Source organism: Rana temporaria, chromosome 10 (genome assembly GCF_905171775.1).
Source record: "Rana temporaria chromosome 10, aRanTem1.1, whole genome shotgun sequence".
NCBI classification, from domain to species: Eukaryota; Metazoa; Chordata; class Amphibia; order Anura; family Ranidae; genus Rana; species Rana temporaria.
This window is the reverse complement of record NC_053498.1, coordinates 69,871,457-69,883,672: the sequence shown is the minus strand read 5'-3', so window position 1 is coordinate 69,883,672 and position 12,216 is coordinate 69,871,457. Positions and strand designations below refer to the sequence as shown.

Sequence of the window (12,216 nt, the reverse complement as noted above, 5' to 3'; positions counted from 1 at the left end):
TTGTGTAGTATGTTCTTGTTTGTTTTAACATAAAATTGATAAAGCAGGACATACATTCTCTGGAACACCAAGTGTAATTTTTAACTTTTTACAAAATAAAAAAAGTACTACACAGATTGTCTGTCCATGTGTGAGTGGTGACTACATAGAAAGAAATGGAGGATTGGTGGCTACATCTCTCCGCTTACCAGTTTAAGCCCAATAGACCCACATGCATTGTCCGTACTATCTGGTGAATAAAGGCACAATGGGGGTTGTGTGGAGCACAGTTCACCATGTGACCATTTGACGTACTGCAGGAAGTTCTGCACAACAGCAAGAACGTTTTTGGGGACTTTTTAGTCTGCATATATTGTTTTGCACTGTATAATTTGTTTCAAATGTACAATTTGTTGGACTATATATTTTATGTATGCACAGTTCTGGCGCTTTAATGGTTTGGTGCGAGCACATTGGAACTTTAATGTTTTTGCGCTGTGGTTTGATAAGCATTTTTGATTAGAAAATGAACAGGAATACTATACAGGCACATTTAGTGCGGGTTTGATTGAATTCTACATACTTTTACATTATATATACAAGCTCTCCTTCATTTGTTCATTGCTGGTCTGTTATCTCTATACAAATATTTCTACAATCTCGCTGACTGAAGATGATGGTCTTTGGCTACCATTTAGAAGATTTTGAAGACTGATCTTGGCTGCTTAGGTTGGGAACTGAGGAGTAGTATTTTTTTTTTCTGCATTTGATTATGGTGGTATGTGTATGCCCTATTGATTTGGATGACATGTTGCCTATTGTAGGTGCCCTCTGCAAGTTCTGGCTTCCACTTATTACCATAGGAAGTCTCACTAAAGTTTCACTTTAAAAATGTAATAAACCCAAATGCAAACCTTGCCAATTCTTAGATGTGGCTGCATTTGTTTTATTATTTGGGTTTTCTTTCTTTTTATTTTCACCTTGGTTTGGCTAGCGAGTTTTTTTTTTTTTTTTTTTTTTTAACAGAACAAGCTGTCCTGCAAAGCAGTTAGAGCGTTGAGGCAAACCATTTAACACAGACGGGGTGCTTACAATAACCTGCTTTTATTTATGCAAAACCTTTATCTCAAAAGTAATAAATCTGTTGGTGTAACTGCTTATAAAGTGAGCTGGAATTTGGTTTTAATTTGTTAGTGTATCTAAATCTACTAGTGCATCTTACATTCCCCATGCTCCAGACTAATCACGCTGCTGTCCACAAGTTTTCCTGTGCTCCTTCATCCAGTGTAGATACTCTAAAACAAAGTGTTACAGGCTAGATCGCCAGGTGAAAGCAGAGGGAAAAGCCTTTTTGGTTTTGGGTTTAATACTGCTTTAAGCATAACATATTTTTTTTTTTTTTAATGCACTGAATGTCGTCAAATGTCACCAAATATGAATCCTTGTATGTATCGGCTGATTATCATTGTATATTGTTAAAGATGATCAGTTCTGTCCAGCTGATGGCCTTCCATCTGATTTCTTGTTGTAGTTCTCTCTCAGGAGCAGCATGTTTGGAAATGCCTATGAAAACCTTCCACTGTTCCCACTCTTTACAGAAATGTCATGTCATTTATAGCTGCCTACCCTACCTGTGCCTGACAGCTACTTTGTTGTAATAACAAACATACAAGCTTTCAGGCACAAAAATGCATTTGGTTGGATGTTTTTGCTAAAATATGAATCAGTTTTATGGACTGTTGTAGATGTTTTGCTTTTATTAGTCTATTTGGAAGCTGCATTTACTGCGACTACCTCCACTGAGATTCCATGCCATTAAAGGGGTTGTAAAGGAATTTTTGTTTTCCCCCCCAAATAGCTTCCTTTACCTTAATGCAGTCCTCCTTCACTTACCTCATCCTTCCATTTTGCTTTTAAATGTCCTTCTTTCTTCTGAGAAATCCTCACTTTCTGTTCTTCTGTCTGTAACTCCACACAGTAATGCAAGGCTTTCTTCCTGGTGTGGAGAAAACCTCTTGAGGGGGAGGGGGAGAGCAGGCAAGTCAGGACACTCTCTACTTTGCAGATAGAGAAAGGAGCTGTGTGTTAGTGGGCATTCTGACACTCCTGCTCGCCCTCTCCCCCCTCAAGAGGCTTTCTCCACACCAGGAAGAAAGCCTTGCGTTACTGTGTGGAGTTACAGACAGAAGAACAGGAAGTGAGGATTTCTCAGAAGAAATAAGGACATTTATAAGCAAAATCGAAGGATGAGGTAAGTGAAGGAGGACTCCAACCACTAAGGCCAGGTTTTATGTATTACCTTGGGGAGATGCAGACTAGAATACTGCAGTCACTGAGCAGCAAATGATATCACTTGTGATGTATTTCAGTTATCCTGCAAACCTGGCCTGTTAGTGGACCCTGAGGACAGGAGGCGATGACCACTGATCTGCAGTACAAAATATAAATTGGTGCCACCCTGTAAAAAAGAACATTGTTTATGCTTTCCTTTTTTGCTGGGAGGTGATTGACCGCCTCAGTCTTGAATAGCTCAGGGGGTTGTGTTGTCTGACACTTTGGAATGTTCCCCAAAGGACAGTGTGATAACCACCCATTAACTGCAGCAATAATGCACAACACTGTTCTAATACATTGACATATCTTGTCTTCTTTCAGCTTTCTGTTGAACAAACTTTACATTCATTTTCAGTTCCGTATTTACACCAAATGCAGCTTTACAGACTATATTTAGACATGAGGTAAAGCTTCTTATTAGGACATTTGTTTATACTCCTGCAAATAATAAAACTTAAATCCACATTTCAATCAGTAATAGCCGCTTGCAATAATTGTTCTCCTGACAATGTTTTTAAAGTTCATTCAATGTAATAATTTTTAAAAAGTAGACAATCGCGTTACAGTATATGGAGAGAGAGGACTAGCGCTGGCTCATAATAATTGTAGGTATATCATTGTTGAATATGCACACAGGAACACTGCATTCGGGAAGGGTGGCTAAATATTGTAACAGTGGTTACATTTGCGTATGGAAGTATGATGTAATCTGTTGTCGCTGTGGTTTATTTAATGGGAATAAAAAGCAGTAAGTGAAAAGTCTTGACTCGAGCAAACTCATTTTCTATGCTTAATTCTATTGAACTTTGTTCCCCAGTGCCCAGAAGTACGGCTGAATATTATATCTAACCTAGACTGCGTGAATGAAGTGATTGGAATACGGCAGCTTTCTCAGTCCCTCTTACCAGCCATTGTTGAGCTGGCAGAGGACACCAAATGGAGGGTGCGGCTGGCAATCATTGAGTACATGCCTCTCCTTGCTGGTCAGTTGGTAAGTACCTGCTACATACAGACACCCAGCATAAAACAGAATAAAATATAATATTTTGTTAACTTCCATTATCTGCACAGCAGCAGACATCTTAGAGCAAGGTTTAATGGCATTACCACGTTCACTAATGCAGTACCACTAAAATACAATGTCACTAAAATGGAGGAATTGCAAGAGCTAAAAATATTGTGGGCCGATGTGAATTGCCTGGGTACCATGTGATCACTATGACTAATCACAGGGATCACAAGAAAACAGCTGTTGTGAATAGCTTTCATTCATGACCGCATTGCTCACTATTGTGGTCTCTGTGATTGGACATAGTGATCACTTGGTATTTGAAACAATTACAGTGACCCTGTATCGGGCAATGGCTGTAAATGAGTCCTGAATCCTTTCATGACCTCTAAAATTGCTTTTACAGTGATCATCCATGTAATAAGCAAGAAGTGTTTAAAAGAAAAAAAAAAAAAATATATAAAATGTCACTATGGTGACACTGCACTATTGTGGGTGAGAAAAAAATGCTTCCAGAATTTTTGGTCTTTTTCATTTTAGCAAAAAAAAAGAAACCCAGTGCTGGTTATTTGCTTCCAAAAGAAACGTATCTGTATCAAAGAAAATTATTAAAATGTCATATAGGTACGGTGTTGCATGACCGCGCAGTTTGTCGTTCAAAGCGTGACATCTCTGAAGGGTGTAAAAGTGTCCAGTATTGAAGTTGTTAAAGGTAATTTTACTCCCCCCAACATCTGACTGGACAATGAAATAAGCAGCAGACTGAGCTAACCCCCATTCACCCAAATCTGTATGTGTTTTTTAATTTTTTTTTTTTTTTTTTTTTTTTTTTTTTCTCATTTTTTGTTGAAAGTTTAACTTTAGATAATTGGGTTTTAATAGATTACTTCATGCTGGTCCTTTGCAGGTATAGCTATGTAAAACATTTAAAAATAAGTGCCTATACAGGTTTAAAATCCAGTAATGCACCGTCTCGCCCTGCTCTGCACTGAGTTTGTTGTCTTGTATAATCAGCTAGTCACTAAAGGCCAATTGGCAGACAGCCTAAAGATTTACTGCTGCTGAGAGGGAAAATAAGCAACAGGAATGAGACTGTTTGGTGGGAATGCGGATTAAGGAAAAAAAGTGTAAGAGGTGGTAGGACAAACTGTGCTGCCAGGGAGACGGAGTAAAACTTACATAGGTGGTGTCATATCTCCCTGATTTATTCTCCCTTTTCTCAGCAGCAGCACTGTAAACGTTATCGCTGTAAAGCTTCTGTCAGCCGCCTTCTCTAGCTGAGACCTATATTCAAGGCTGGAAATTGCAGCAAGTGACAGTTTTTGAGACCAAGGAGAGGGGTAGAGTTTTCAATAAGGATATTACTTCTCTGCTGTTGAGCAAAATGGCGGCCTCCAGCAAGAACAAATGGGCAGTTTTCAGCACGCACTAATTTTGATAGTATACTGTATGTTCTTTTTTTTTTAAACTAACCTTAAAGTGTTCCTAAACCCAGTAATATGAAAATAGTTTATCTGCCCCACAGCTTATTAATCTTTTTACATTAAAATGTTGCCACTATATACCTTTTTGGCTGATCTGTATACCAAGGTCAGTGATAAACTGCACAGTTTCTCCAGTGCTGAGAGTTCAGGTAGGAGGATATTTCCACTTCGGCCTGTATACATGCCCACTTGTGATGCCAATATCATGTGACCTGGCTATGCTGGAGAGAACATTTACTTGTTCTCAGAGCTAGAGGACACAACTGAGCATGTACAGGTTGGCTACCATGTCTGCGTTGGCTGGCTTTCCCCAGATAGACAGTGCAGGAGGGAAGGATCTATGCATACAGGATAAAACAGACTTTTTACACGATGCAGAGGATTAACCCCTTAAGTTTCACAGTGAGTATAACAAGCATGCTATGCTGCATATACAGACTGATTTTACTGTTGTGGGTTTAGTAACATGGTAATGGTTCTCAAACTGTTATGGGTAAAGTTTCGCTTGAAGGACTACTTGATCCGATTCTCACCCAGTATCCCATTGGATGCAATATTTGACCACCCAAAATTACTACTGTCTTTGTTTTTAGTAATGTTGGTTATATGTAATATCTAAACTGAATCTCCCATTCATTGTTTTCAGGGTGTTGAGTTTTTTGATGAAAAGCTGAATTCTTTGTGCATGGCTTGGCTTGTTGACCATGGTAAGTGTTTCAGATGTGCCAAGATAATGTTATTAATTATGTCTCTGTCTAAGTTCCTGTGACTGATTTAATCAGTCTGCAATTCTTATCATAATGAACCTTAACGGGAACTGCAGTTTACATCACTGTTAGTTTGGATTTCACAAAAGCTCTTTGATTATGGCAGTTTTCTATGATAAGACTGTATTACGCCTAGGATTACAGATTTAAATGGTTGGAAATTTCCACTCGCACAAGTTATAAATTGTATTGTTAAATTTTCTTAGAAAACAGATTCCAAGATTGTTCAGCTAGAAGAGTAAAGATTTACGTATTCTGTTTTATAGACTTGTGGGCAAGAACCAATCCTCCATAGTAACCAGTCCTCTTTCAGTGATCTGAGTGCTGTAAGTGAGGGGTAGAAACGAGTAGCTATGTGTTACTGAATTTAGTGCTTACTTATGCAAGGCGAAGTGTGGGTGTTATTGTGTGCCTGTTTAAAATAAATTCTTTAACCACTTCGCCCGCGCTATAGCCGGAATATGGCTACAGCAAGTGCTTGGATTGCCGGGAGGGCATCTATGCACAGCCTCCTGTGCTCGCACTGCCTGCGGGGTACGGGCGGCACACTCTGATCGCTGACTCCTTGGGATCCCGTCCCTTTACTACGTGATAAGCTGACAACCAATGACAGTTAATCACATGATGTAAACAGAAGCCTGCAATCTTCTTTTTATTTTTCTTTTCCTCGCGCTGATAAGCCTGTTGCCAGCTCGTGTAAACGGGACATCGGTCCCACACAGTAACAGACAATTTTATAACAAATTTATGAAAACTTTTTTTTTTTTATTTATTCATTTACATTTATTTACATTTTTGGTTTTTTTTTTTTTTTAAACAACAAAAATGTAAATAAATAAATAAAAAAAAGAAAAAAAAAAGAAAACGTTGGCGATTAAATACCACCAAAAGAAAGCTCTATTTGTCTGAAAAAATAAAAAAATTATATAGTCAGTGTAGTATGACTGCACAATTGTCATTCAAAGAGTGACAGCACTGAAAGCTGAATATTGGCCTGGACAGGAAGGGTGTTTATGTACCCAGTAAGAAAGTAGGTAATACTTTTCTCATAATGGGTATGCAGATAGTTTTGTTGATGTGCTGTGTGGTCTGTCTGGATATTGGAATTCAGAAGTTAATTGCACTGTAGTGCTGGAGTCTGACAGCCACAAACCAATTTTCATTGATCATGGATACATCTAGTTAATGTTACAATTTCTAGAACATGTATGCAGTGTTTTATATGATAAAATCTGTATAACAGAACACTGGCGAACTCCACAACTGGCTTGACGAGGGAAACGGCAGTTCCCTCTTTCTCCCCCATTGGCTTTGTGTCACCACATGTAGACCTCTGGATACTTATTTCACCATTTGGGGACACCTAAGAATTACCAAGACAATCCCCATTACTATAACTTGTTATAGTAATAGTGAGCTAGTACCTGGGCCTAAGGTGATAGTGGACATATGCCTGATGAACTGCCCTATCCAGTGTGGAAGTTGGCAGTAACTGGTCATAGTACTTTTGTGTTTACCTTTTGTATGCCCTTTTATACATACATGATGGAGCTTGGCTGTAGTTTTCTTCCTGATGAAGCAGGCAGCGACCTGTGAAATGCATCAGCAAGCAACCCAATCATAGCAGGGATGATGAGGAAACTACCATACAGTATCCTGCAACTCTTGTACATGTGTAATTTTGTATCCATATGATTTTTTTTTCATGGTTTACATGCTTTTAATTTTTGTATAATTTTAAATTTTATCATATTCCAGTGGTACCGTAAAAGTCCCTAAATTTAATTTCCAAGGTTTTGTTGTGCAGATTTGTTCTTAGGATGTGGTACCAGACACCTTTGTCGATTAATTAGATGGTCCCTTTGGATATTCCTTCCTCCCAGCCACTATTTTCTCAATTGTTATAGATGGTAAACTGTACATTAAAGCTCTCGAACATTCTGTTATGCCTGCATTAGGCTATGGCGGAATAGATTGTTTCACACTGTACAGTTAAAACGCTAAATTGTTATTCGCATAGCATGTTTCAGGATGTTGTCTGGAGAAAAGATTTTATGGACTTTCTGCTATCAGTGCTCACTTTTGCAGACACTGTTTTATCTGTTTTATCTGCTTTATCTGATTTATAGACACTTGTTTTTATTTTATGCAAGTGATTCAGAGAAGAATGATTTACAAGAAACCTAGCATTGAGCTTGGATTGGCTAAATCCAAAGAAGGTACAGGGTACTTTACAATGAATATGGCATGGAATTGACGCAAACAAGATGTGTTCTCCATATATTTTACATTGTAAAGTGCTGCACAAACTGTTGGCACTATATAAATCTTGTATAATAATAATTTTATCTGTCTTTAGATTGGCTCTTCCTTAGGGTTAGGCTTCTTGTAGGAGGATTTTAGGTTCTGCTGAGAACAAAGATCCTCCAGTAGAAATGTGGTGCAGTATGAATCCTATCTGTTTTGGGAGTAGAGTATAAGATCTTTTGTTTGCCTAATGTCTTCTACTCTGTGTATCCACAAAAATATTGATGGAAAGATCCTTCCATCATAGAGGGGGGGGGGGATGTAGGATTCAGCGGCATTCAGAAGGTGGTAGAGGATAGATTTCCTGTATGTTTACGGGGGAATGTAGTGTTTTATGCAGGAGGAAGAAAGCCGGGTCATCTGGGATGTGATGGTCCGTAAGTTCTCTGCCTTTGTTTAAATTTGTTGCCAGAAGGCATGGAGGAGCGAGTCGCTTTTCAAATTTGCATCACCAGCATTTGCTGCAATAGTTTGTGTTTGTGGATGATTGTTGGGGATCTGTCTTATTGAGTTTATAATTTCTTGTAGATGGTTTTAGGGTGAATTAGTGTATCTTTTTGAGTTGTTTCTTATTCTTAAAAAAAAAAAAAAAAAAAAGTTAAATAATGCAATAGTTATGCCCTACTAAATGGTAATGAAAGATTAACATGAAGGATTTTTTTTTCTTTTGCAGTTTATGCCATTCGAGAAGCAGCAACAAATAATCTTATGAAGTTGGTGGAAAAATTTGGTGCTGAGTGGGCCCAAAATACCATTGTGCCAAAAGTTCTGGCCATGGCAAATGATCCAAACTACTTGCATCGAATGACAACGCTTTTTTGTGTCAATGTAAGTATTAATTTCTGCAGTTTTATGTCTTCTAACTATGTTCCAGCTTGAGGTGATTGTAGCCATATTGGTGCACTTGTGACAGACTCTTGAGTACTGTCCGTGATACTTTATTTGCACCAACATACAATTTTTCAGGACAAGCTTTCAGGGTATGTCCCCTTCTTTAAGGTCCCAGCAGTACTAATTCACAAAAGTTTTAGCAAAATGTTAATAAAAATAAAGTAAATCTGAGGTAAGAGGGGGGGGGGGGGGGAGAAACGCGCACAAACAAGTGTACATGGTAATAAAACAAGCAAAGCTAATGAGATAATACAGAGGGATAGCTTAAGATGGGGGGTTGTTGACAGTCAGAGGGGGGTTTTAAAACTGTAGGATAATTGGTAAGGAAACTTGTATCTAAATTTAGGCCATTTTGTGTCAAAATATCACTCTTAGTTCAAAAGTTTTCCTTTCCTGGATAGTTCTGAAATTCCCTTTTAACAACTAAACCAGTGAGGTCTTCTATAGCGTGGTACGGTTGTGAGAAGTGATGTCCCACAGGTGTGCAGAACTCATCTTTTTTATGTTCCTTGATTTGGTTTGTCTGTGCAAATTCTTCCTCGCTTGCAACTTCTGTCCTGTTTCACCAACATAAGATCCTTTGCTACTCCTTTTGCATTGGATGAGGTACACAACAATACTAGAGGTACAGCTGTATGATCCCATGATATCGAAGGTCCCATTTGCGTGTGGGACACTTTAGATCAGGGGTGTCCAAACTTTTTTCAAAAAGGGCCGGATTTGATGAAGTGAATATTCGTGAGGGCCGACTATTTTGCCTGAAATTCTTTAAACCATTAAAATTCGGTCTAAGTGTGTTCGTCTGAGCACTAATACACTGCCAATGCCCAACAAGAATTCTCTTGCCTTTGTGGCTGTGTGTGGTGAAGAGATGAGCTTGGGCGTGTTATTTGGATATACCATATTTATCAGTGTATAACACGCACCTTCACTTTAAGAGGTAAGCTTCAGACAAAAATAAAAAATTTAATTAGGAACTGTGAAGCAAAATAAGGCTCAGTGCCCATAAATGCAGCCTCACCATTGCCATGATTGCAGCCTCTCCATTGCCATGATTGCAGCCTCTCCATTGCCATGATTGCAGCCTCTCCATTGCCATGATTGCAGCCTCTCCATTGCCATGATTGCAGCCTCTCCATTGCCATGATTGCAGCCTCTCCATTGCCATGATTGCAGCCTCTCCATTGCCATGAATGCAGCCTCACCATTGCCATGAATGCAGCCTGATTGATGCCCATCTGCAGCCTCGGGTGGGACAGGGAGGGGGGTGGGACGAGCCCCCAACAGATTGCATACAGGAGAATCTCCTGTTTACATGGCAGCCTCTTTAATACAAAGTCCCGCCTCCTATGATAGACAGAACAGTCGTCCAATGGCAGCCCCGGAGACGGGACTTCATATTGCAGACGCCGCAGAGTAAACAGGAGATTCTCCTGTATGTAATCTGACAGCACTCATCCCGCACCCCTCCCTGTCCCATCCGAGGCAGTGCCGATAAATACAGTATTTATCTTTTGTGGCCCTGGGGGCCACAAAATATACATATGTCTCCAAATTACCAGGGGGGCCACATTAAACCAGAATGTGGGCCACAATTGGCCCCCGAGCCGGACTTTGGACATGCCTGCTTTAGATAGATCTGGTTGCACAGTTTGCATCATTTTTTATCGCTGTTTGCTTCCAATAATTGTGACTTCATAATCCGAATGAAGTTTCCTGCTGAGTCACAGTTTATTTGTAGTTTATGAAGTCACAAATCATAAAAACAAACACTACAATTTTTTTTAAATTATTGCTCTATTTCAGGCGTGCACGGCGATATGTAACGTGTATTGCAACCGCCGTATTTACGTTTGTACGTGTGTATATCTGGGAGGGGATTTTATGTAATTTTTTTTTCAAAAAAATAAATACAAAAAATGTATTTACTTTTTTTTTATTTTTTTCATCACATAGTGGAATTTTTACCCTATATGTGATGTTTTCTTGGTGACGGGTTTTCTTTGAGATATGCAGGATCTAAAATTTTAGACCCTGCATGTCTCCACTGTGCTCCACTAAATTATTTCCGGGACACCGAGAGCTTGACCCAGAAGTGACAACAGATGTCGCTTTCTGGATCACAAGAAGCAGGGGAGCCTCCGGACGTGTGTCCGCTCTTCTTCCCTGCCATGGAGCTCCCAGACCCACAGATGGGCACGCAAGGCCCGGTAAGCATGGTGGCGGGTGTGGCGCCAGTATCAGTGTGTGATCGATCAGGTGGCAGCATAGCCATAAGAATGCTTTCCCCTGGCAGGCAGGTAGGTGTCTGCCTATCGGTTTCACGTGCAATCCCCGTGGCTGCAGCCACCGAATTGTGTGTAATACCCCCCGCTGTCATGTCCGTAAGATGTACGTACCTGGTGGCGAAAGGGTTAAAGTGGTGGTTAAAGCTAAACATTTTTTTACTTTTAAACAAATGATCCAGTGCAAATATCGCCTATCACCCCTCTACATACTTGCCTGAGTCTTTTCCTACCTAGCAGCACTGGTGTCTGTGTATCTCTCTCCTCACAGGTGAGAGAGGCAGCAGTGGGATCCATTGGCTCAAGCTGTCAAATCCTGAGAGCGGGGGGCAGTGTACGTGTATAGACACACGGCCCAGCTAGGGAGCAAGCTTGCAGGTGTGCCACCATATAAAGCTGCTTCCTATGTTGGCTCACTGAGAAAAGGAGGAGCCTGAAACGCCAGTAAGGGACCCCTAGAGGAAGAGATTTGTGACCAATGTGCCCCCCCCCCCCCCCAAAACAAAAAAAACACGTGTGTGTTTTTGATGTAATGATTTCTACATTTTTGTTAGGGATTCACCGATATTTCGGCCACTGAAAATAAGACCATCGCCAAGGTGCCGATAATGGCCACCAAAATATGTGTTTTTGCCACATTTTTCAATGCAATGGGTGTTTTTGGTGCTTTTTTTTCTGACCAAATATGCACTAAAAATGTGGATTAGTAGGATTTTTAAAACTACAACCGAAGCATAATGGACCAGTGTAAAGACATACATAGAAAATTTTTAAGAGGGTGCACTTTTCTTTGAGCTTTTCTTCTTTTTTTTTTTTTCTTTTTTTTTTTAATGCAAATGCACTTCAAAACCTGTGTGTAAGCAGCCTATCGGCCAAAAAAGGTGCCAATACTGGCTGAAAATTAGAATCGTATTCATTGAAATTCATGATATCAATTAAAAAGTTGAACACAATACATTATTTTCAGCCATTATTGCCACCTTTTTGGCTAAATTCATAAATATATATTTAGATTTTCGGTCAAGTGTATCCTGATTTTATTTTTTATTTTTTTTACTTTCGGCACAGATTTTTCATTACGGTACACCATTAATTTTTGTATTTAACAACTTACAATGCTTTTGATCAATTAAATAAATGCAAAGATAAAAGAAGCATGT

At 39.5% G+C, this 12,216-nt stretch overlaps 1 protein-coding gene across 1 annotated transcript in view; it reads left to right on the top strand.

The window, feature by feature from the left end:
* PPP2R1B (protein phosphatase 2 scaffold subunit Abeta) overlaps positions 1-12,216 on the top strand; it is a 54,527-nt gene that overhangs the window by 38,314 nt on the left and 3,997 nt on the right. Inside the window, exons 10-12 of the mRNA XM_040325402.1 lie at positions 3,131-3,304; positions 5,453-5,513; positions 8,554-8,708. Of these exons, the coding sequence (XP_040181336.1) occupies positions 3,131-3,304; positions 5,453-5,513; positions 8,554-8,708 (390 nt within the window). The remainder of the gene's footprint in view (positions 1-3,130; positions 3,305-5,452; positions 5,514-8,553; positions 8,709-12,216) is intronic.